This window comes from Camelus ferus, chromosome 2 (genome assembly GCF_009834535.1).
Source record: "Camelus ferus isolate YT-003-E chromosome 2, BCGSAC_Cfer_1.0, whole genome shotgun sequence".
Taxonomy (NCBI): Eukaryota; Metazoa; Chordata; class Mammalia; order Artiodactyla; family Camelidae; genus Camelus; species Camelus ferus.
The window spans coordinates 32,166,066-32,192,957 of NC_045697.1; the positions used below are offsets into that span (position 1 = coordinate 32,166,066).

The 26,892-nt window shown below is 35.6% G+C and overlaps 1 protein-coding gene across 1 annotated transcript; it reads right to left on the reverse strand.

Moving 5' to 3' along the window:
* Nucleotides 1-1,696: 1,696 nt before the first annotated feature.
* On the reverse strand, nt 1,697-26,754 carry YIPF7 (Yip1 domain family member 7). The gene is made up of 6 exons (XM_006193896.3): nt 26,644-26,754; nt 25,053-25,169; nt 17,640-17,800; nt 10,930-11,075; nt 5,468-5,649; nt 1,697-2,994 (listed from the first exon to the last, which is right to left on the reverse strand). Exons 2-6 carry the CDS (start codon nt 25,166-25,168, stop codon nt 2,832-2,834), a joined length of 768 nt encoding a protein of 255 aa, XP_006193958.1. The 5' UTR covers nt 25,169; nt 26,644-26,754; the 3' UTR covers nt 1,697-2,831.
* Nucleotides 26,755-26,892: the final 138 nt, after the last annotated feature.

The following is a 26,892-nucleotide window of genomic DNA, read 5'->3' on the forward strand; positions in this document are numbered from 1 at the left end:
AGTAAAATTGTTTTGAGTTTGTTGGGTCTTGGTTGCCTTCAGCTGAAAATAATTCACATGCCATAGTGACATATTTGGGGGTCACAGTCTGCTCCCCCTCACCAATCACAATCTCATTTGTTCATTCATTCATTCAATAAATATGTGTTAATCTCCTATTCTTTGTCAGAAACTATTATATATAGACAAGGACTCTGGCCTCAAAGTGTTCAGAGATTGAAATCAAAGAGGAGAGAAAGAAAGAAAAGAGGTAAATAAATAATTTCAGGTAATTGTAAGAACTACTGAAGTACAAGTTGATGGAATAGATTGAGCAAAGTGGGGAGGGGTACTACTTCAGGAAGAACAGCCAGTAAAGGCCTCTCTAAGGAGGTAAAATATGAACAGACCTGACTGATATGAAAGATGTGTAGGGAGAATGTTGCAGGTACACTGAGTAAGTACAAAGGTCCTGAGGTGGATAAACTTGGCGGTCTGAGAAGCAGCAATAAAACCAGTGAACAACAGAAAGAATGGAAAGAGAAGAGGTCAGGAAGGCAGAATATGGTCAGTCAGATCCTTGTTCCCTCAGCTGGAGCTTCTCAGACTTTGTTGAGGCACGCACATCGTCTGGAATCTTGTTACAGTGCAGACTGATTCAGTTGATCTGGGGCAGGGGCTGCAATTCTGAATTTCTAACAAGCTTTCAGAGGAAGCTGGGGACCACTTGTTGAGTAGCAAGCTTCTGAGCAATAAAAAGGAGGTTGGATTTTATTGTAAATATGAGTGAAAATCGTAAAAGGGTCTTGGACTTGGGATGACACAATTTATTTACATTTTGTAAAGGATCACGAATGCTGCTGTGTGTAGAAAAGCCTGTTGGGGAGACAGTGTAGCAGTGAGAAACCAGTTAGGAGACGTCTTCAGTCAAGTAACAGGTAGTGTTGGCAGTGAAGGCACTCAGGAGACATGGTCAAATTTGGGATATATTTTGACTATAGACTCAATAGGATTTTCTGTGGATTAGATGTTGGGTGTCAAAGTAAAAGAGTGATGAAGACAGACTACTAGTTTTTAGAGTGAACAGCTGGGTGATTTGTGGTTCCTGTTGTAGAGGTGAGTAAGTTGGGAGGAGGAACAAAACGGAAGCGAGGGTTTGGTTTCAGATATGCTATTTTTGAGAGTATTATATTAAAAATCAAATGAAAGTATTAAGTTATATACCTATAAAGAGCTCAAGGGAGAGTTCTAGTTGGAAATTTGGGAGTCATTAGATTTTAAAGCGATGCAATTGAGTGAGTTCATCTAGCAAGTGAGTACAGACAGAGAGGAAACTTGAGAGTTGAGAAGAGGAAGAAAAACTAGCCAAGGGGATAAAGAAGGAGCCAATAGTGAGGTAGATAAAAATGGACGAAAAGACAAAAGCCTAGTAAAGAAGTGCTTCAGCATATGGGGTAGAGGAAATTGGTGAGGAGGGTAATCAAATACCTCTGGGGGTTTACACAACATGAATGACTGAGAGTTGACCATTGGATTTAGCAAGATGTAGAGGTTGTTGCTGATTTGACAAAGGTGGTCTTGGTGAAGAGAGTGATGAAATTTTGACTGCAAAAAAGAGAAATCATGGTGTTAAAGTGGAACCAGAGACAATGGACCACCCTTTCAAAGATTTTTGCCACTGAGAAATGAGCCATAACTGGAGAGTGATGTTGAGCCAAAGGATTTTTATTTTAAGATAAGAGATATTGAAACATGTTTATGTGCTGATATGAATGATAGGTCAACAGGAAAACACCGGTTACACAGGTGGAGAGGCTGGATGTGGAGAGGAAAAGAAGTGAAAAGAGAGAATGTGTGACAAGAGGGAGTGTATGTGTGTGTGTGCGTGTGCGCACATATACATAAACATATATACACATTTGTCTATAAAGATGCATGCAGGTTGACTTATCTTGTGATGGGAAGATACATTTTTCTCCTGGATGTTTCTTTCAGTGAAATAAGAAAGGTCATCAACTAACAATAAGAAAGGCATATTGCAGATTTGAGCAGTGAAGAAATGGTGTGTCACAATCATTTCAGAAAGTGAGAAAGCAAATTTATAGGGTAATGTAATAGGACTCAAAAGGCAATACTGAGCAGCCATTTAAGATACAGTAATATAATTAAAGAGAAACAAGTTGGATTTCCTCCAGTTACATTCATCTATTTAGGGAGCAAATGTCAAGGTTACTGAGGATGTATGTATTCAAGGCAGAACATATAGTAACGGACCATACGTCTAAACCAAGTGAGAAGGACGTGAGGGCTTGAAAAAGTGGTGAGTCAATGCATTGTTCACATGGGACCAAACAACAGTTGTGAAAGTAAGTGAATTGAAAGACAGGAGATTCTTTGACTCTCAGGTAAATAAAACCCCAAATAACCCTCCCCTACAATTCTCCACAGGTGCTGGACAATGTGACTTTAATCACTTGCACACAGCCTGAGTCATCATGAAGTTTTCTAGAAAGACTCACTGCAGATTTCCTTTACCCAGTCAGCCTATGATTTTATTTACTCACAATTTCTCAGAAATACATCTATTGAGAAAAGCAGGGTCCATCAGTACAACTATCTTCCTTTATAAAGCATTCTAAAATGTTTTAATGCACCAACCCAAAAGCAAATCATCATTCAAACCAAACAGCCTATTAGAGCCCCATCCTTAAGTGCTGTTTTGTCTCTCTGCTTATTATTCTCTCAACAGCAATAAAATAGAAATCATATTACCAAATTTGAATGCTAATACATTTCCAGGATAATCTGCACAGCAAACAAACAGAATCCTGTAATGCTGTCTCAAACGCTCTTCAAAAAACTGTTAGGAGAGCAAAAAGTCCATAAAGTAAGGCACAAGGGTAGGCAATGAGAAGCTGCTGTCCTTCCATGTCCAGGGCAGAAATGAAAATTTTGGAGGCTGAGAGACTGCACCAGCCGATGATGACCAGGGCCGACACTGTTCCGAAGATGCCCCTACGGCAAAGACAAAAGAGATGGTTATCTTACACCTGGAGAAAAAGAGATTATTGAATCACAGCTGCCTCTGGAATGTCCTTGGTACAATATTTATAACGACTTTCTCCATTTGTAAAATGAGAGTGAGGAAACAAAAAATTCAAAGGCCTCAGCCAGTCAGAAAATTTTTGAGTCAGGTTCACGAACAGAAGCTAAATATTGTATAGGTCAGTAAAACTCAGGTTAACACAAACAGAAGAACTGACCTGCAGTCACTCTCATATGTTAATATTCAAATCCCAACTTCTGAAATTCTTCTATGTAAACAGTTTAGAGGTTTTTTTTATAGCTACAGATTTCTTTGCCCCATTTTCTTCCTGAATTTACCTGCAATATGGGCAGAAAAATAACTGGCCTTGCATTCCAGTGGGGTTCCTACTCCCCAGTCTCCCAGGGCCGTTTCCAGGTTTCTATCTGAGACAGCAAAGCCTCACGAGGCTCAAGTAGGGGAGGCACTTGATGTGTGTGGCTCCTACCTCATTGCTAAAGATCCCTTCGGTTGGTGTTCATGTGGATTATAATAATATTGAAATCTATTTGTTCAAATTGGTATCTTCAAAAGGAACTGTGGAGGCAATTGGTTCTTTAGGGAGAAATGGGAATAAAGTGACTTGACAAAAATTGCACAGTAAAATGGGCATTAGGTCCAGAGCTGCAACTCCGGGCAGATGGTTCTAGTCACCACCAACTCCACTGCCTCACCTGATCCTGGTTGAACCTGTAATTGAGAATTGTGTTTCTTATTTGTGAGAAGGACAAACATACCTCCTTTTAATAACTGAACCAAAGCAAAATAAGTGAAAAAGTGTACAATATAGTTTATAATGCCTTAGATTATAAATAAATAAATAATATTTCAAGATACTTTCATTAATATTTTATTTATTGGTTTCATTAATCTCTGTTAAAAATAAAATTTAGAGTGATTACATTTACAGGTTTTTGTGAACAAAAATGTGAGATTATACATGATTAATTTGAATGTTACAGTAATATGCCCTAAAAGGCAATTTCAGTCTAATGGTCTTAGGGGTCAAATAGTTTATTCTTCATTAATAAAATTTAAAGGATTTCTAAATTTTTACATTTCAGAATGAAAATCTAATGGAAAAGGTCCAGACTTCTGATGATTCTCAAAATTCAGGACTTGTTTTTATCTTCTTTCCCTAATAATCTGGAGCCATTTAAGACACCCCAAAGCTCAACTTTGCTAGAAATAATGTCTAAAACTTAGAACTTTTAAATGGTGGATCATTATAGTATTCTTTGGCAAAAGCATCAGACAAAATAGAAGTTGTAAAACTGAACTCTGTAGTAACTCATCAGACATCCGTACCAAATAATGTAGTAAACAGAATAGCTTGCTAAAGAACATGACATACAAAAAGCGGAATTTTTCCACGGACAAGACAATAAATATACCTATAACTCACATCGTATTTACACATTCAAGGTTTCCATTTTCTGCTGTATTCCTTTTTTTTACTCGCTGGTAAACTAAGGGTTTGCTCTATGCTATTCTCAAGAATGCCGCTTTCAAAGTGAAACCATATTAAAACAAAAAAAGCATTTCCCTCAATAACATAATGAAGAAATTATCTGAGATTTAAATGAAAATATTAAAGGCCTTCTAAAATGTTTATCTTTGGCATTGGCAAATTCTTTATGTAATACCCTAATCCAATGTTAATAACCTAAAACTTGGATCACCCACGAAAAATCTGAATTGTGTCTCCTTTGGATGTGGAAGAATGCGCCCTGATGGCAAATGCTTATTTCTAACTGTGTTTGGAGCATGGCAGGTGCAAAGGGCTATGTGATTACTTGCTGTCCTCAACCAAAGTGGTAGTGATGTGCAAATGCCTGGGGGACATGCCCCACAGAAGCATATCTACTGGATCCTTATTAATATTTTTGAATTGCAAATCCTAATGGCCCAGGAAGTAAAAAAGAAAAAAAAATATGACTGAGCATATATGCCATAAAGTTCTCTAGCATTAATATCCTCATCAGGGTTCCTGGGGATTCTGTACTACAAGGAGCCCGGCTAAGAAGGAACAGTTGCTTCCCTCGTAGAAGCCAGAGTGCCTGGGAGCTGAAGCAATTTGTCTTACTCCTCCAAATTCAAACAAGTGAATTTTCTGTATTTGGTATATGACCCATGACAGTAGTTCACATTGAAGAATGCGACAACTTACAAAGTGCCAGATTTGAAGATAACTTGGTTTAATTTCTTTTTTAAATCATTGAAATAGGAACTGCACCTAAGCCAAAACTGACCTACTTTCCTGACTCTCTATGTGGCTTTTAATAGCCTGTTTACCCAATTCCACTACCAAAATGATCAGAAAGAGGTTAACCGTTGCATGGGTGTGGCAAGCCTGAGCGATGATTGCGCACATGGGGTCAATTAGCGCCCACAGACACTCACTGCAGGGAACAGAAGACGGCGCAGCTGGACAGGATGACCATGGGGAGCAGGCAGTAACCCAGCACACTGGCCACGCAGCCACAGGACACCCCTGAGGAGCTCATCAAGTTTAGTAAGGCGTGAATCCCTAGGCAGCCGATGGCACTCATGCCGTACACGTAACCAAACTGGACTTTTCCTGCCTGGAACAACGGGAAGAAAACAGTTTCAACGCAGAACAAACATCAAGAAGAAATCAGAATGTCAACAAAGCAGAGAGTAGTTTAGAATCAGTCGGCTCAAGGCTGTTCGTATCTTTGTCAGATAAGCATCAGGAGACTGGGAGTTCTGGAAAAAACACTGGCTATGATACGGATTCACGTCGTGAAAACAGACACCCCCAACTATACATGGGTTGGCACAGGCATTCTATAGAAAAGACAAAATATTTCTAGGTTAAATTTTTTTGTCATAGATTATCTATTAAGGGTACCAGCACAAGTAAGGATGTATTTTCTCCCCATATTTGTTGAATAATTAAAAGAATGAATAAATTAATGAAAAAAATCTCAATTTAGTCTTGGAGATTTACAAGACATATTCATAGTATCAGCAGACACCTATAGGATTTACTATGTTAGGTTCTATTCTAAGCATTTCACATATACTGATTTATCTAATCTACACAACAACACAATGAGTGGGTACCATTACTGTATCCATTATACAACATGAGGAAACTGAGGTGCAGAGAGGTTAAATAAAGTGCCCAAGGTAAAATAATGCTAAGTAGTGGAGCTCGGCTTTGAACCCAGGCAGCCTGGCTCTAAAATTTAGGTCCTTACCGTTGGCAGGAGCTCTCATAAGTTCTAAAACAATGGAATTTATTTAACCTTATTTAACCCAGCATATCCCAAACTTATCTGACCTGCAGAATCCTTTGTTTTCATAATGCCTAGTACTGGTTTGACTGAACGGACCTTTTGAAAAGCTGATTTGTGTAAATCAGTGGGTAATGAATCACAAAGGAAGTATTGTTAAAGGAAGTCAGTAGTGTTAAGGATATACCACTGATCTTGTGAGGAGTCAGAAAAATAGCCACCACCCACAGAACACTGGAGACCTGTCACTGAAGTAGCTCCATTTAACTCACCCAGGGAAGGTCACAAACTACTACTGATTCAACAGGGGCTGTTTAGATGTTTGCTACCTGAGAATGCCGAAGCTCCAGGAGAGAATACTTATACATACATTAAGCTGCTTATATATACATTAAGCTGGTCAGAAATTATAGAGAAAGCTTGAGGAGGCTGACTCCGAGTTTCATGGCAATTACACAAAAACAACGAAGAATCTGGTAAATTGATTGTGAGAGAACTTTTTTAGCTGTCTTTTTTTCCCTCTTCCATAGCTATTATCCATGAAGTTCTTATGTCTCACAGAATAAAGAGATATTTATTTTGCAGTTAATTAATGGAGAATATTATGACCATTTTAAATGTTAAAAATTGCCCACCTATTTTGAATTTTTCTTCCTCTGCAGTTGGGGAAGTTGAACACTACTAAGGCCTTTCACAAAATGTCCCTGGGCTGTATGTGGCAGGATGCTCTGCTGCATTAGCCATAAGTGCTTCTGAATATTTTGTGAAATAATGCTAATAATGCTAATAGGCATGCTAAATAATGCTAAATAATGCTAATAATGCTAATAGGCATGAAACATATCTCTGTTGTGTGAGTCTGTTGGAAAATAGTGACAATTTCAAATCACTTTCATGTGCTAGAGAAACATTCGACTTAATATTTTAGTTGGATGGGATAATTCTTAGGTAGGGATCGTCATAAGGGTGAAACACTACTTCCCTACACGCAAAGGACACACAGCTGGACCATGATCCTTACCAGTTTTGTGACTGGAATAAGTAGAGAGTAGGTAAGACTAATTTGGTAGTCTAATTGTTCTCTTCTGTAAGAGTTACTGACCTCTCTATCCCTTTTTCTTGTTAGTTTATCCAATTTAAGGTGCAATTCCATTTGGCAGGGGCCACTCTCGTTTTTTAATTTGTTTCAAATTCTAACAAGGACTTGTAGTTGAAATGGAAAATAAATGTTCATTTTCTTTTTAACTTCAAAATTTCTCAGATCATCCGTGTACCACCCTGATTACTATATTTTTATTTGAAATACTTATTGTTCTGATTATGCTTCTGCATTGGTTGTGTATGTTCCTTTTGCAGATCACACTCTCAGCTCAACTAGAAAAATTAAATGGAATCATAGCTTTAAAATACTTGTGTTCGTGTTTTGAGATGAAAATAATTTTAGGAGGAAGAGTAAGTGAAATTAAATTTGTGTTGTGCGTTTGAAGCTGTTCTTTATGGTTTGCTTCCTTCAACATGAAGAAAGTCCACTAAAAGGTATTAAGTCTTATTTCAACATAAATCAAGTATGAGACTATGAATCTTACACCTGCAGAGATAATGAACAGATTTGAATATTGTTTCTGGATTTAGTTTTGCTTTCTCTAGTATAATGCATATACCAGCCCAGAAAATCATACTTTATATTTTAATTTCCAATACTCAGGGCAGGGTTAACTTAGCTTCAAATGGATTCTTTGTTAAATCTGGCTTTATTAACACCCAGTTGACATTTTTGTCCTTATTGTTCTACATGGATCAGAATCAATACTGATGTAATCACGTCTAATGGTAAAACTGAAGTGAAAATGTTTGCCTAAAAAGTTTGAGAAAATATGCATTTTCATCTATTCTCCAAAATTTCAGAACTGAAAGGAACCTTAAGAACCACTTCTAAAAACCTTTCTTTTTTGTCTTCAAAATGAAGAAACTGAAGGCCTAGAAATAGGAAACAAAAGGTTCAGGACCACACCTAGAGGCAAAGTTAGGGGCAGATCCAGTTTTTTCACTTCCATTTCAGTTCTTCGCCTGTATTGCTTTGCACTTAAAACAAAAAAGAGGATATTTAAATAATTCCAACTAACATTATGCACCCAAAAAAGATCTTAATGAGATTAATGCTTTCCTTTAAGAGATGGTAATGGTAGTATTTTCCATGGAAAAACAAACAGCTGTTATGTTGCAAATTACTTGAAAAAGAAAGATGAGTTAATATATTAAATTGTTTCTGACTATTTGTTTCATTCACATGATCTTACTTAGCAGCTTAATCTAAGATTATCAAATTACCAAGACAAAGACAGAAGTCATATTAGAGACTAAATTAAAACTCTAGTTAATGTAGTGTTAGATTTGCAGAGTACTTGGATTTAATGTAGTTCAAAGGAAGAAATAAGATGCTACAACTAAGTACTATTGTATGGGATAAACATGATGTGTTTATTGACCATGTTACGATGCAGAAACTAGATTTCTATCAGAATTTTGATAAGCATTATGTATCTAATAATGAAAAATGAAAATTGATTTAATTGGGAATACTTTTTACAGCTACTTTTGAGAAGTATAGCTACACTGGGGAAAAAGCAGTTGTTTTAATGGGAAGTGGAGAGCTATAACAAGGGGAAATAAACTGAATAGTTATTTTAAGGTCTTTTCCTAGAATCTTTGGTTTCCTATGTCACGTCTCTTGCCGAGTTTATCTCTTTGTGCCTTAATGAAACTGTACTTTTCAGATGTTTTGACCATATTTTTTCATCCACTGTTTTTAATATATTGTCATTATCTCCTTAGTATAAAATCACAGAACTTTCTCATGTCTTCTAAATCTCCTTTGAGGGGAGGAGGGGAGAAAACATTTTTTTCTAAACTATAAGCTAGAATGTCTTCTAAACTTAACTTAGGTGGAAATATGTTTTTCTTTCTTGGTGACCCCTAATGTTATTACCTTCAGATTTAAAGAGTGAATGAGGCTCCAAAAGCCCACAAATGACAAATGCTGGAGAGGCTGTGGAGAAAAGGGAACCCTCCTACACTGCTGGTGGGATGCAGTTTGGTGTAGCCACTGTGGAAAACTGTATGGAGATTCCTCAAAAGACTAGGAATAGACTTACTATATGACCCAGGAATCCCACTCCTGGGCATATATCTGGAAGGAACCCTACTTCAGGATGACACCTGCACCCCACTGTTCACAGCAGCACTATTTACAATAGCCAAGACATGGAAACAGCCTAAATGACCATCAACAGATGACTGGATAAAGAAGTAATGGTATATTTATACAATGGAATACTATTCAGCCATAAAAATGACAACATAATGCTATTTGCAGCAACATGGATGTCCCTGGAGAATGTCATTCTAAGTGAAGTAAGCCAGAAAGAGAAAGAAAAATACCATATGAGATCTCTCATATGTGGAATCTAAAAAAGAAAAAAAAAAAAGAACATAAATACAAAACAGAAACAGACTCATAGACATAGAATACAAACTTGCAGTTGCCAAGGGGGAGGGGGATAGGAAGGGATAGACTGGGAATTCAAAATTGGTAGATACTGACAGGCATATGTAGAATAGATAAACAAGATTATACTATATAACACAGGGAAATATATACAAGATCTTGTGGTAGCTCACAGCAAAAAAAAGTGTGACAACAAATATATGTGTGTTCATGTGTAACTGAAAAATTGTGCTCTACACTGGAATTTGACACATTGTAAAATGACTATAACTCAATAAAAAAATGTTTTAAAAAAAAGTGAATGAGGCTCACACACAAGGCAAATAGTGAAGTTCGGTGGGGTGGGAAATAACTTCCTAAAAAAACAGAAAACTAAAATGATGGGAAATACACAGTTTGAATAAACAAATCACTGGTTATCACTGCAAGTCAATTTATTCGTAGTAGCATAGCCAGAAACAAGGAGACTTATCTCATACCTCATGGAATATTTGAAATAGTCTAGAGGTACACCCCATCAAAGAAAAGGATGAGTAAAGAGAAGGAATTTGTCCAGTGTCACAACAGAAATCTTACAGAAAACAAGAAATAAAATTTAGATCTTCTCTCTCCCAAATCCATATGTTCCTCCAAATTTTGGGGATTGATAGTCTTTTCTTAATAGAAAGAAAGATTTAATAACAAGAAAATCATTTATATGATTTCCTGCTTTGTTGAAAATTTGACTTGGTGATTTGTTTTTTGAAATTCTGTTTAAATTTACCTTTTTTTTCATCTGTTGTAATAAGTGATGGAAGTTTCTCTTTGTCATTATGTTTCCATTAAATATGTCTCTCTCAAAAAAAATTGTAGTTATGAGCTAAACAATATTCACCTTGTAAAGTGACACGCTTTCTTCTATATTTACAAAGATCTCTTCAAAAATCACATTCGAAAGGGCATGCGTTAAAGTTTGATACTTCACTGTAGCATATACAGAAGTGGAACCATAATGTTGTACATGTGAAACTTAGATAATGTTATAAGTCAAAGTTACCTCAATTTAAAAAAAAAAAGAAAAAAAAAGAAAAGATCTGATGCTTGCTGGTGTCCATTACCAGAAGTAGCGTGGCTCCTAGGGCAACGCAAAACAGGATGGGCCCCGTGAGGTCTGTTTCATTCATAATGCTGCCATCTGCTGGCTTCAGTGGGTTTAACACTGTCAAGGTTTTTTGCCATATGTGATCAAAATTAATTCCAAGTTCTGCATAAGAAAAAAAAGAGAGAGAAAGAAAGAGATAATACAAATATAGAAAAACAAATATGAGTAAAATTCTTTAATTGAAGTTGACATATACGATTCATTTACTTGGAACTTTAATCTGATCGTTATACCTTCATAAAGTTGTATGTAATATATAGCAAACTTAAAAAATGACTTTTTCCCTACACAATGAGCTAAAAGATACATTTTAGAGAAGTAATTCCATCAAGGAAAATTTCCCTGCCTTATGTAGCAAATACAAGCTTAAAATAGAGCCAAAAAGAGGAAATGGACATTCTATAGTAAAAAATAAAATTAAATGGTAGCTAACAAACTGAAAGTCCCATCTTATCACCTATTTAGACCTTTCCTTTTCCTGCATTTTCTCTTGCTAACACTTTTGAAAATTTGTCGTATCAAACATGCATAATTTTCAGTTAGCTGTGTGAACTAAAGTAAAGGTAGTTAGTCCAGATTTGGGATTGTCCTTCCACCCTGCCTGGTGGGAAGAGCAAGTCTTTGCTAACCGCCTGAAACTCCAGCAAAGGCAATGGCTATCTCAGCAAGTGAGAGTAATCATGATGTGTACATATATTTTAACAAGGCCAATGCTCTGTGTTGTTGAGTCTGTGTATCCAGAGATTAAGTTCTTGAGCCAAGCTAACCTTTCCCTTTCACGAGGGGTGATGGTAGATTAAATACCCAAAATCAGTGGGGCCCAGTGTCCATGAGTCCTCACTTATTCAGAAATTTCCAAGTTTTTCTCCAATGCCTTGTTTTTTTCAAAGAATTCTGTCTGCCACCTTACAGATCCCTCTGCTAGATTCTGCTCCTCTTATATGTCTTTTTATTTAAAAAAAAAAAAAGTATCCCAGTCATCTGACATTCACTGAATATGGAAATAAATACCAACACCACATCGGTTAGTTTTCTCACCACTTCCATAAACTAAGATGCATCCTGAGCAGGAAAAAACTAAAAAAAAAAAAAAAAAAAATTCACAGAGAAGAATATAAATTCACGTTTAGGAACCAATAATCAAGCTGATTACCCTCCTTCTATCATTTTAAATTTAAATCAGAGTGAGGTGGAGGTTAGGAAAAACTGGAGCTAAACTACTATAAAGTGCATATTTCAACTAAAGAGAGTGGAACTTATTTTTACTGAATGTTTTTACTGAATTTTGCTGGGAGCCCTACATGATTTACATGCATTGGTCTTGCTGCCATGCAATGAGGCTAGTACTGTTACTTTGTTTCTACTCTGTGCATCAGATGGCTGAGATTTTGAGAGATTAAGTAGCTGTCCAAAGTCACAGAGCTAGTAACAGAAAATCTAGGTTCTGGCACTGGAGAATCTGACACAAGAAACCACGAAAGAAAGAAAGAAAGGAAGGAAGGAAGGAAGGAAGGAAGAAGAAAGAAAGAAAGAAAGAGAAAGAGAGAAAGAAAGAAAGAAAGAAAGAAAGAGAAAGAGAGAAAGAAAGAAAGGAAGGAAGGAAGGAAGAAAATCCAATTAAAAAATGGACAGAGGAACTGAATGGACATTTTTCCCAAAGAAGACATCCAGCTGGCCAACAGGTATATAGAAAGTTGCTTAACACCATTAATCATTACAGAAATGCAAATCAAAATCACAATATCATCTCACACCTGTTAGAATGGCTTAACATCAAACACTTAAGATCATGGGGATGTGGAGAAAAGGGAATCCTGTACGTTGTTTTGGGGAATGTTAATTGGTATAGCCACTATGGAAAATAGTGTGGGGGTTCCTCAAAAATTAAAAAAAGAAAACGGAACTACCATATGAACCAGCAATGCCACCCTGTGAATATATCTGGAGGCGACAAAAGCAGGATATCAAAGAGATATCTGCATCTCTGTATTGACAGCAGGATTACGTACAATAGCCAAGAGATAGAAACCACCTAAGTGTCCATTGAATGATGCACAAATGAAAAAGTTGTGGTGTATATACATGATGGAATACTATTCAGTCATTAAAAATGAGGAAATCCTGCCATTTGTGACAACACAAGTGGAACTTGAGGGCATTATTCTAAGTGATTTAAGTGAAATAAGACAGACAGAGAAAGTCAAATACTGCATGGTATCACTTGTACGTAGAATCTAAAAAAATTTTTAAGTCAAACTCACAGAGTCAAGAGTAGAAAAATGGTTGCCAGGGGCTAGAAGTAGGGGAAATAGAAAGTGGCTCGTGAAAGGATACGAAAAAAATTTTTAAAAAAAGAACAATGCTTTTAACCACAAAGCTGTGGTCAAGTCAATGTGCATCTAATCTCATGATGTTTGTATATTTTTTAAGTGAGCCCAACTCTCCTACATGAAGGATTGTCTCCCTAAATCATTTGTATGTGGCATTCAACTTTCCTTCTCAGGATTTAGTAACCCTCTTTGCTCAGAGACAGGGTATAGTTCAACTTCTTTTACAGTGGTATATACCAACTAAACACCTTGCAAAGCTGCCATTCTACACACAGAATCTCAGATGGACTTTCAATGATAGCCACGACATAGAGGAGCCTTGTTCTAACAGGGACCTAGACATTTTCAGAAGGTCAGCCAGACATGGTCTGAACCAGGTCTGAATCACCCTTTTCACAACCAGGTTGACAATTGCTATCCAACCCATGCTTGCAAAGAGAGAATTTGACTGGGTAAATTAATAGCAAATCATTTACATTTCAACTTCCCCTTTTATTTTTACAGTATATTTGTATTTCTTAGTGAAATTACAGTTTGGAGAATATAAGCAGTTAGTTAACCAAGCTTAAAATAGGTTAGAATGTCTAATGTGAGTTTTAGAATAGCAGACTTTAAAAACTGAGACATGCTGTAATCTAAATTAATTTCACCTGAAGCTTATGTGCTTTTCAAATTTTATTTTTAATTTAGACATTCTGTTAACAATATATTTTCAGTATTTACCACAATAAAGTGGCTTTTACTTCAAAGTATCCTTTCCCTCAAAAAGCATAATTATTCCTGAAGAAATCCAGATGAAAATGCTTTATGAGACATTATTACTGATTTCAACCATTTATTTGATGGCATAATTAACATTTGCACATGCTTCAACATTGAATCATGAAACAATGAGTGAACATCAGCTCTACTAAATATTTTCATAAGAAAAAAGATTTTATGTTTTTACCAAAATACATCTCCATAATATTTTGTTTTCAAATTTGCTGCAAGGTATGCAAGTGAGATTGTACGTATTTATTAATTGTAGATACCCAAATATAACACCTTACTTTATCAGATAAAAGATGAAACGGCTGTGAAATTTGAATGCAAAATTCATTGTTTTGCTGTCATCTAGTGGTAGTAAAGTATATGATATATAAGCTATAAAAGTGAATTAGTATCTTTGTTTTCTATGCAAATTGTGGCATTGGCCTTTCAAATATAAACATCAAGCTATGCTACAAATATAAATACCAAATATCACAGTCATTTTTCTAGTCTGACAGACCGGAACTGACTATTATTTTTCAAAATGTATTTGTTAACGTATTGGTTGACATTATCAAATAGCAAGTTATCCTTCTTACATAAAACCGAACAAGTCTTTTAGACAATAAATTATTAAAGGAATAAACAAGCACATTTTCAAATAACGTTTTTGTGTAAGGGATGTTAATTATTATAGCTTCATAATTTTATAGGTTGTTTTAGTGTATGCTCAATATAAACTAGTAAATTTCATTTATCACCTTATCTTAGAAATCCTGCCTAAAGCCTTTTTATATCTTTTAGACAGATGAAGCTTGAGGCTTTCACAAATCACCCAGCATGAAGAGCATAATGAATCAGAGTCTAGAAATTTCACTGACTTAAAATGCAAAATTACATTAGACACTCTTTCTTCTAATACACTATACATTTGGTTAAAACAATCACAAAGAGAAAAAATCTAGAAATTTCTCTGAGCTATCTAAAGTAGGAGGGAAAATCTAGTATATTTCCTATTTGAAATTTAAGGAGACATTAGGGGAAGATGTATTGTAGTTTAGAATATCAGAATGGAGGCATTTCAGACAAGTAAAAAACAAAAGATTGTTTTCAATAAACATTACAGGACAAATTGGTTAATTACTAAAGAAAAAAATTAAATTAAATCCTCCTTCACATACTAACCTAAAAAAATTTTCAATGAATCAAAAATTTAAGTGCAAAACAAAAATATAATTTAAAAATTTAAGAATCTACAAGAGGATATGAGCAGTAGCTAAAGCTGGAGAAATATATTCTAAATTAAAAAGCAATTGAAAAGCTATCAACAAAAATTTTGTGGAGTTGAAAACATAAATATTAAAATGTCCATATGTCCTAATGTCCCATAAACAAATTAGATAGCAAACACAATCTAGCAAAAAAAGTTTGAAATACATATTCCAGATAATAATTAATATCTTTACCATATAAATATTTCTATAAATAGGAAAGGAAAAAAATCTTAAGATTCCAATAGGAAATCTGACAAAGAATTGGAAAAACAGGAAGAAGTAAAAACAGTCAATAAATATATGAAAAAGGTCTAAATTTTCTGGTAACCAAGAAACACAAAGTATTACTTTTTGCCTATAAAATTAACAAAGACATTTCATATTCTACTCTGGAGGTGTATGGGGTCATCATTTTTCTGGATGAGTTTGACAGTGTAAATACCTTTGACCCAGTAATCCCAATGTTTTAGATCTAAGGAGAGATTCTGTTCAGGTCAAAGTTGTTTACGATGATATTCACCAAAGCCGTATTTATTATAAAGGAACAACCTTGTATATGATAAGATATTATGAAGAATACTATACATATCATGTTTTCAAATGATATTTAATGATGTTAAAAACGTATGTATAGAAATGTCTATGAGGTAACTTTCAAAAATACAAAAATTCATATTCCTAGTATGATACAACTTTCATTCTTAAGTATTCATAAATAGACACATATTCAAAGAAATAGTATTTCATTTTAAGTGTATATATATTTATAAAATTATAATAAAGGCTGGAAGAAATTACATCAAATTGTTGATGGTAGTCATGTCTCAGAGACAAAATTTTAGGTGGTTTTTTATATTTTTATTCATATGTTTCTATACTTTTCAAACTCCTATATTGAATATAGTTTACTTTTATAATTAGACAATTGGTAAGTTTTTGTAAGTGGAGATGTTTGTGGAGTCAAGGAAAACATTTAATAAGAATAGCTTATAATTTTCAGGTGTTGGTTTATTAGATGCAGAGGCAAATTAGAATGAATTGCTTAAACATAATTGATCCAAAAACTTAACTGGCTTCTAAAGAGCCAACAAATCTATTATATAATTCTCTGTGCTTTTCTGAACAGCAGAAATCTTTCCCTTTTTTTTTTTCAATATTGAAGGCAAAGAGAGAAGAGTGTTTTAATGCCAGGTGGCTGACTGTGTTCCTAAGAAGCAAGCAATGATTTTTTGATGTAAAAATATTGGGAAGTTTAACCTATCCACTGGGCTCCATTTAAAAGAGAGCAGTTAGCCTGTGAATATTTTTCAATGGCTCTCAAATTTGAAAGGATAAATTTGGGAGTTTGAGATTTGCAAGTGATAACCACTATATATAAATATAATAAAAAACAAATTTCTTCTGTATAGCACAAGGAACTATATTCAATATCTTATAATAACCTTTAATGAAAAATAAAATGAAAACAAATATGTGTATATACATGCATGACTGGGACATTATGCTGTACACCAGAAATTGACACATTGTTACTGACTATACTTCAATTTTAAAAAATTTTAAAAAAGAAGAGAGCTAGAAAAAAAATCTTGAATTTTAGTTTTCTAGCACCTGTTTCTAGCATCATGTTGACATTGTTTAAGAGCAAAATAAGGGGATGTAAATTGGCTGGATTGAAAAAAAAATCAATGGATGGAAGATCCCTGAAATCTTTGGGGGAAATCTTTAACTGCACGAGTCCCCAGATTTCCTTGCTGCCATCAGTGCTTCTTATTGGAGTCAAATTCCTCCCTACTTAGTCATACCTGGCTGAGATGAGGCAGCTTATATGATCCAGGAAGGAGAAAAAAATTGTCTTTTCTCCATGTCAACAAAAAAACAATATTGAGAAACTACCCTCTTTGCTCCCAGGCAAACATAGCAGAAAATAATAAAATATGCTGTTATGAAGAAGCTTCATTCACTGGGGTAGGAAAGGTGGTTACTCTGATATAATCATTCTGCCAAAAGATGTCTTCACTGTTGTCTAGATATGGCCAGGGCGTTCACATTTAAGAAACAGTGAAGAAACATTTAGAAACTGCAAGACTAGCACAGCGATAGCACGTATCTACTTCTAATTCTCCCCACAGAAACTGTGAGATGAACTCCCAATAGTTTAAGCATGCTGTTTAGGCAGACTTTGTTTATAAGTGGAACAATCACACATAAAACATGGTATTCGGCATGCCGTCAGCACACATTAAGTGCTGATTATTGCTTTTATTCTTCGGGCTGTGCACACATTAATAGCACTTCCTTAAACTTACCTTCTAGTAAAGGAGGCTCTTCATCAAAACTGTCAATGTAAGAAGATTGTGAATAATAATCCAGGTTGGATGCTGGCTGAAAAAATTGTCCCGCGTAACCTGGTGACATGAGCATCTCTGGTGGGATGAAGGCAGACGGAGGCTGCTCACCAGCTGGTTGTCTAGAAAAAAGGGAAATACTGATATTTATACATCTAAGAAAGGGATATCATGACACATCAAGGATAGAAACCACAAATTCCCTTTTTTGAATTCTCCTAGTGAATGCTAGTGAGCATTCACCCATGAAACAATTAACTTGCTTTTTAAAAAGGTAATTAGTTGTGAGAAAACTCTCTAGAAGAATGACTCATATTGACTAACATTTATTAATGATGTACAATGTGCTGGACACTTTCCCCCCATTTTATCATGCAAAACTCTTCAAGGTAAAAATTGTAGTTTTTTTTTTTTTTTGAGGGGGTGCCAGTAGGCCTTATTGACCTTTTTTTAAAATTTTTTTCAAAATTATAGTCACTTTACAATATTGCATTAATTTCTGGTGTATAGCATAGTGATTCATTTATACATATATATATTTATATTTCTTTTCATATTCCCTTTCATTATAGGGCATTACAAGGTATTGAATATGGTTCCCTGTGCTATACAGTGGGACCTTGTTGTTCATCTATTCTATATCAGTTAGTATCTGCAAATCTCAAACTTCCAATTTATCCCTCCCTACCCCACTGTCCCCTTGGTAACTAGATGTTTGTTTTCTATGTCTGTGAGTCTGTCTCTGTTTTGTAAATAACTTCATTTATCATTTTTTAGATTCCACATATAAGTGATTATCATATGGTATTTTCTTTCTCTTTCTGACTTACTTCACTTAGTATGATGATCTCCAAGTATATCCATGTTGCTGCAAATGGCATTATCTTATTCTTTTCTTATGGCCAAGCAGTATTGTAATTTTAACCCCATCTTACAAAAAAAGAAGATCATGGAGACTGGATGACAGTCTCACACAGTAACATTCAGGTGTTGGACTGTGAACTGAAGTTGTCTGTGGGAGCAGTGCTCTGCTCCCTACATAGAGCTGCTTTTTTCACTGATTTTCAGGGGCAATCACCAAATATGACATTCTCTATAAATCTGTGGAAGCAGCAATTAAAAAAAATCACAAGTTTCTAGTATAGTCAATTCATAGGGAAAAATAAATATGTAAACTGAGTCTTGTCCATAAAGTAGACTTTCTAGCTCTGGCCATTCCCTACAATTATTGCTGATTGAATGACCTTGGAGTGTTTGACTGTCCCTCTTCTGAAATGTGCAATTTAGTTCTGTTGAAACGTGATGTTTCAATACTTCCTTGACTGTGCTTTTATTTGGTTTTTATTCCACAATTTGTGTGAGACAGTCGGAAAACAACAATCTTAGTAAAGGACTTCTTGCTAGAGCTAGAGAAAGGAAGACAGAAAAATTGGGTTAGTCTATGAGGTTATTTGGTCATTTTGAATTGTTTTTACATGAAGAAAAAGAAACATAAAGAGTTGTCCTTATTAACGAGTTTACATTTCTTTCATCAATGCTCCTTAAGCTAAGCTAAAAATAGAATACAGGATTTTGAACTTTGTAGCTCCCTGTGGTCTCTTTGTGTTAAAATATTTACAAAATGGCTTCTCATACTTTCCTTCCTACGTTAATATGAAATCTAAGAATAATATATTCAACCTCCCTTATTGAGTAAGCCAGACAGAACAATTTCTTCTGGAAAATAAAGCTACTGCGATAGAAAGAGCTGCATACATTTAATCATCTGCTAACTCTGCTGTAAGTTCATTAAGGGCAGGGACCTGGCTTAAGTCTTCTTGAAGCCCTCACAGAAAATGCCAATTACTGTTATTGTTCATTTAGTCTCGTGGCATGTTCCTATTTTTATTTTTCTCAGTGAAGGAGGCCTACTATTAAAAGTTCTAGTAGAAATGAATTACAAATAAGAACCTGAATGTTTTGTTTGTTGATAAAAGATCCTTTATTCAAAATTTTTATCCTATATAATTTACCATGGTCTCCTTCTGTCACTATCTAAATTAAAATTCTCTCTTTGATTTTGTACATGTTGACTATAACATTTAATATTACATCAAAATGAACAAAACTTAGGCAATACTAAAATAATTACATTTTTAGTTCACAGTCCCACCCAGCAAATTGTAAATTGTAACATCATAACCCTATTCTCATGTTTTAAGCCTTTTTCCAAAAATTGCTATAAACAACCATAATTTTAACCATTTATCTTGAACTGCATTTAGTCCCACGTATTCTAGTGTTATCATTTTTTTACTAGATGGTGTCAGCTCTGAATGGTTATGCCAATGAAGTTATCTTATAATTTTAGTGACATATTTCAAGCTTATAGTATCGTTTCATGAAAACAATTCAGTGGGATTGGGACTGGGCAACTTACTAACTACTTTGTTAAGCCTACATCCCTGAATTATTAATTAATTAAAGGCAATTGCATGAGTCAGATTAGTATACCCAATACTTAGGTTTATATCTGTACTCCACACAGCAATGGGAGTTTTGCAGAGTATACCAACAAAATAGTCCTCTTCTCCTTGATTACACAGTATCTTAAATAGCTCTATAAGGTAGATACTGAAATTTTGATGATTTCCAACTTAGCACATTATTCCAAATTGCAAATGAGTTAGACCAAAAGAAACACTGGACTCTGGCTGGTAGGATTTAAACGTTAGCTTTGTTAGCGGGCATCTCCTCTTCCTATAAAAGTCACTTTAAACAACTGTGAAGTGATTGCAAAGGGCTCCTTTAGGACAACGGGCCACATTCTTTGCCACATTTCCCTTCTTTTGCTTTCCGACTCTGTGTGCTAAATCTCTACCTGTAATGATACTCCTACAGTAGGATGCATCCTGGACCAGGTAGAGTGGTTAGCAAACATGGCCTGTGGAGTCAGGCTGCCTGGGTTCAAGTCCCAGTTTTACAATAGTAGGCAAATCACTTCACATTCTGTGCCTCAGTTTCCTTATCTGTAAAATGAGGATAATAATAGAACTCATAGGTGTTACGAATTAAATTATCTGAGATAAACAAAGCCCTTAGAAGAGTGTTGGGCACACAAAAAGTGATCGATAAGCATTAGCTCAGATACTTTCCACACACCCTGGAACAGCATCTTCTCTATTGTAAATCGTTGTCTCTCAGTCTGTCACTTCCTCAGAGAAAACAGCATGAATAGGAGGCCAAGAGTCTGCATCCCTTCTGTGCTGATCATCTATAGCTTTTTCCCATTTTGGTCTCCCTGAAACACCCAGACTGACTCCCACAACATCCCACTCACTCTGCGTTTTCCTACCTGGAGAATCTCTACTATGTTCGTGCTAGGACTTCTGTCTCCAAGCCTGGAATCATGGCCACACACCTGGTCCATGTACAAACCCTCTGTATGCTCACTAATTCTTCAATATTCTCCCTTGTACCACCAAAAACCCCACTTAACATTGGGGTTATACAGCTCCAACCAGCCTGCGGAGGCCCATCTTTACTTAGATGATGTCGTGCTAAGATATGACATAGTCTCCACCTAGTGAAATCTCAGGCAGCAGGACTTAACATTTACCTTCCAATGTAAATATAAATCACTGTTAGAAGACTCAGTTATAATTTCAGTGGTTGCAGAAATATGTTCATTGTACCCAGTCAGTTTTCTGTGTCCCATTACATAATCGCTAGCTACATATTTGATTAGAGGTTTTGTTTTTCCAGAACTTTCAGTTTGGACTCCCATCATGGTGGTCAATTGATTCTGCTTTCCTTTGTCAGCCCTACCTGGGCGGATGGGGCAAGATGACTTGATTCCCAGTGTCACATGGTGAGCTGGAGTGTAAATCAGGTGGTAAGGAATGTACCATCAGGTAAGTACAATTCATTATACATCTACCTCCAACTTGGACTAGAATTCAAGGATGTGCATATTTCACACAGTCAGGTGACATCACACCCCTCCAGGAACCTGAGACTATGAAGGTTTTCAGAATTTGCAACTCTATCATCCGAAACAGCGTTAAGACAACAAAAATACCCTGTAGGCTAAAAAATTGGTCTGGATGCCCAGAAACATTTTATCTATGTAAGTCTCCCATTGAGCCAGTAAACATGCATTCTAAGTATCCTTGGTAAGAACATCTCATGTAGGGTCAGTTTGATGGCATGTGTTTTAGGAAGTGCCATTGACAGAGCCATTGACCATGCTTGAAACACTAGAGGGAGATCAGGTCTAGGGATTCAGAAGAGCTGGTGATTCAGTATCGATCTGGAAAAGTCCTACTGAGGACATTCAAAGAGAATTTTCCAGTTGTCACCTTTCTGTAGAAATAGCAACTTCTTACTTTAAATGATTGGAATAGATTTCCCACTTCAAAAATTGGAAAAATATAGTGGGAAAATGTAGCCTAGATAACTGGCTGCAGGTATTGGAAAGAATGGCTATCAGAACGACTGGATAATTAAGTTTTTTTAATGCCAAAATTCCTGCTTGCTCATTCTATTAGAAAACTTGTTTTTAAACATAAATATCTTCATTGTCTTAGTAAGCCCACTCAACCAGCTTTCAGATCACGATGTTATTCATTGAGCAGAACAAGTTTTTTAAAACAAGCTCTCATATGAAGGGGGTATGAGGGGGATGGAGCAAGGGCAGGGAGACTAATTGATTATAACTAATCAATCAAAGATTTAATCTTTAAAGATTTAATCAATTAAGGACCGAGATTAATTGATTAAAATTCTCTACTGGATTCCTATGTCTTTTGCCAGTATGATCAGTGTCTTATTCTTATTTGGGCTATATTTTAATTGAACTATGCCCTGTATGATTAAAAGATCAAATCTCTCAAGTTATTTGATGTACACTAGTAAACTGCTGACCTGACTCTGTGTTTTATGTACCTCATAAAGCTACCACAGCTAATATGCCCTTTCCTAATTCCTGAGACTGGCAGTGTGGGTTGGAATTTAAATGTTACCACATCCAAATCAGGACTTGGACTTAAATGCCAAGCATCTGAAGTAGGCTAGGCCATAACCTGACATAAGATAATCATAACTTTTCCTCATTTGGCTATATTAATTTCCACCTCTTTGTCATTGTAATTTCTGGGCAACATTGATACATGCAATCAGATGGAAAAAGAAAATTGGGTAAAGTGGGGTGGGGGAGAAGGCTGTGGTCTGTGAGTCTCTGCTTAAGGGAGAAACCTTTTGTCCCTGTCTTATTGGACTTTTTAGTTTAGTTTAGTCTGACAATGTAGGTTGCAGATGCTACTCAGGTATTCCATCTGGAAAAGAGAAGGAAGAAAAGAAACAGAAGGCGACTGCTTTCTTTCAGTAAAACAGGAGAAGAACAGAGCCGGATAAAGGCCTGTGAGGTAGCTCGCATGTGGATTCTGTATTTTGAGTCACTGTCCTCTAATACCTTCACGCTCAAACTACTCCATGTGCCATCACACACTTCTCTGCTTTCTCTTGACCCTCCAAATTGTAAATCATAAATGAAAAAAATTAAGTTCCTTTTCTGTTGTTGGATTCTGCAATGATTGAGCCAATTCTCTACAGCCTAATCCTTCCCTCCGAATTTTCATATAAATATTTTAAACACATTTACTCTGCCTGGTGATAATATTCAGATAGATAGATAAAGGTTTGGGTTGTTTTTTAATGCTAGAAAGCAAAGGCTAGGGACATGAATGAGGTAAAATTTCAGATACTTAGGTTCTACAGTTTTAAAAACATTATGTACCAATACCTTTCCCCATCGCCTTAGAGCAGCCGGTCAGCAGGAGTCGCTAAGACCGGGCTTGTGAAAACACACCGACCTGCCTGTATCTGTAGGGGTGACCATCCAGTGAAAACAGTGTCCATGCTGTCCTGGGCAAAGATGGAACAGAAGAGTCCCCACTATGTGTTGTATTTATTCTGTCTTTCCCTCCTCCTTCCGAGGATTTCAAGGTACTTACATGTGTTTGAAAAATAAACTTCAAGAATTAATAAATTTGAGATATTTATTATGTGATTATTTGCCTTAAACTTGTTAGAATAGCACAGTAACCACATCCCAGTTTGCCTACGAGGAGCCAGTTTATTCTTACTGTACCAACATTGTTATTAACAGCACACATTTTACTCTGAAAAACATCTTGACTTTACAATAAATTATATGCCCACTCTAGTTTTAGGTCTAATTATCTTAAACCCACTTTTTACTAGCTGGTGACCTTGGAAAAGTTCCTTAATTTCTCTGGGTCCCTGCTTTCTCATGTGTAAAATAGGGATAGTAATAATATACATCTCCAGGTTGTCCGAGGATCTAATGAGTTAATTTACAAAAAGCTCAGAAGAGTACCTAACACATAGTAAGAACTCAATAAATGTTAGTTATTATGAAATTCGTAAGGTCTGACCCTTTTCCCAGTTCATTAGTCTAAACCCAGAAAAGAATACCCAAAGAAACGAATGTCTAACCAAATACAATAAGTGTAAGTGACTAGACAACAAACTGTCCATGGCTTCTGCAAGCTATAATTATACGAAAAAATAACATTTACATAATAGCTTTATTTTAACACACACTTTCCCACACATTCTCACAATTGTTCTTCGGACAGTTCCCACAAAGTAGGCATTACTGATGTTCTTATTTCTCAGCGGAAGACACTCAGTCAAGGGAAGTTGTCTTTCTCAATGCCACAAAAAATCAAATATGAGAGCCAGAACTTGCACCAAATTCTTGTTACTCGAGCTACCTTATTTGGGCCACTAGTTAAGGGTAAATGCTAAATTCTCAATCATTTTTTAATTTATTTTCAACTCAACTTGAACTGTCAACTCAAATAACTTAACACATTCTGAATTATGTTGGTGACTTAATGGCAGCCCTCTCCAACTTAAATTTTTTAATTTTGTAAGGGAAAAGATTGGAGATTTCTTCTTTATCTTTGGGTTTATAGCACCTTTCTTAATTCCTGACACACAAGCAGGCCCTTGATAGATATTTTTTAAACTGAATAAAATCTATTTCTTAAGCGTGTCCTGGAAAATATCAGGTAAAAGGAAAATGTTTTCTGTTTGTCCAGGGCCTGTATTCATGCTCCCTGTTAAGTGATATTTTGAAAAGGGAAGACAATTTGTTCACCTATAAATGGGCCTGAGGCGATCAAAGGCATTCATGGAGAACTGAATTCATTTCTCTGCCCTTTCCTGACACTTCTTAAGCACTTTACTAAGATATAATGGGGAGAGGTTTTGCTTCCCCCAAGGAAACCTCCCTACCTGAAACCCCCTACCAAATATGATGACTTCTTAAAATGAGAACATATTTTCTCAATATCAAGTACTTACTTTCTAGATCCATAAAAATTTTCATAGGCATTGGAATCATTGCAGTTCTGCTCCTGATTATCAATGGTATAGTTAGATTGGTAAAAGTCAGTGTCAAACTGTCCCAAGTTGGACATCCTGAAAAATTAAGAGTGAAAAACTGATAAGTTTATGAGTCCATAAAACTTCTTTTTAGATATTACAAGGATTAATAGATAATGTGATTATGGCTGGATTCCTGTTAGAGAACAAAATATTCTTTGAATGGGGAAAGGGTGTAGAAATGTATGGCAGAAAGTCATTTATAAAACCTATATCTTCAATTAACTTTTCTGAAATTTTCATTCACTAGGACTGTGACTTTGAAAAACTTGACTTTAATTGATCTGAAAAACATTCTTCACCTAGTACCTCATTCTCAGCAGTTTAAGAGAAAGTTTAAAAGTTAGTATGCATCTAGAAGGTTTTCTCTTAAACAATGTTAGTTCCTCACTTTAAGGACACGAGCACGTGCACACACACACACACACACACACATTTATTGCAAAGCCAAAAAGCAAATGGCTAATAATAATAATACTATTTGAGTTTGATTTTTCCTACAGCTTTAAAGGGTAATAACATCCTCTCTGTTCTCTAAAACAAGACAAACCCTAAAAATTAATCTCCCAGTTCTTTCTATTTCCTGAAAGGTGGTTAGAACGTTTTCCTTTTCTCTTGCCCTGTCTGCTGCACTTGGGCTTCTGCTGAGTCAGACGAAGAAAGACTTAACTCGGCTAAAGGAATGGACTCTGTCTTTGCATACACCCTGTACATTGTATCTACTCACTTCTGAGAATGAAGAGGAGTGCAGGGCCTTGATTTAGACCTAATGGCTAGAAGATTAGAGGGAAGAAGAAAGACTTGACAGGAGGAACAGATGGGGGAAGAAAGTAATAGTGAGGTGGGTAATAGTGGCTCTTTGGATGAAAATTAGGGGTTGGAGTAAAGATTCTTTTCAATTGGACAAATGTGGTTTTCAACTCAACATTTTAGCCTTTATTTTCCTTTGAAAAACTTTCTATTTCAAAAGAGTGAATTTAAAAATCACTAAAAGTAATTCATATAGTTATAATAATCTATAGAATATAACTCATAATAAATTTCAAATGAAATTGCATAAATGTCCCTAGTTCTAGGGGCCTTATTAATCAGAAATAGTCAAGTAACAATTGTCCAATATATCAAATTTTTACAGCTCAGGGGAAATACAGAAAGCTTTTCTAAAATTAGATGCAGTGATTCAAACATCTGATATAATAAATTAAGATTTTTCATTAGTAACGTATATAAAAGTAGCTGTGAATTCTATAAACTAAAAATCAAGGCTGGGAGAGTGTTAAATCTTTTAGCAGCTTGTAATTCACAGAATTTAAAATTTAACAGCATAACTTTCTCAGTCCATGAAAATATGTTACTATAAAGCATAGAGAGTAACTTTACTGGAGAATACACTAAGTGTTCAGAACATGCAAATCATCATGTAATGTGACAATTGGCATTAGAGTCCTTACATAACCCAGCTTCATATTTTGTTTAAATGCCAAATTCTTTAGAAGGATCAGACACATACCTTTATATTATTTTATGCTGCAAGATCCTCCAACAATGTAGCTTTCCTTGAGAAATTTTTAACAAATCAGCTCATGAAAAGATGACTTGCTTTCTCCATATACAAGTTTCTAAATTTGTACTCTGACACTCTGAACAGATGCTGCAGCCAAAAAAAAAAAAAAAAAAAAAAACAGCCTGCCAAAACCAACACAGTACCTTCCAACACTTGTTAAAGGGTACAAACACAGTGAACCATTTAGAGACAAAC

Bases quoted from the DNA above. Each gene is read 5' to 3' on its own strand.
- YIPF7 (XM_006193896.3), bottom strand. From the start codon at position 25,168: ATGTCCAACTTGGGACAGTTTGACACTGACTTTTACCAATCTAACTAT. The intron at 17,801-25,052 runs GTAAGTACTTGA...CCTTTTTTCTAG, and splicing joins AATTTTTATGGATCTAGAAA to ACAACCAGCTGGTGAGCAGC. The intron at 2,995-5,467 runs GTGAGTGTCTGT...TCTTTGCCGTAG, and splicing joins GCCGTCTTCTGTTCCCTGCA to GGGCATCTTCGGAACAGTGT.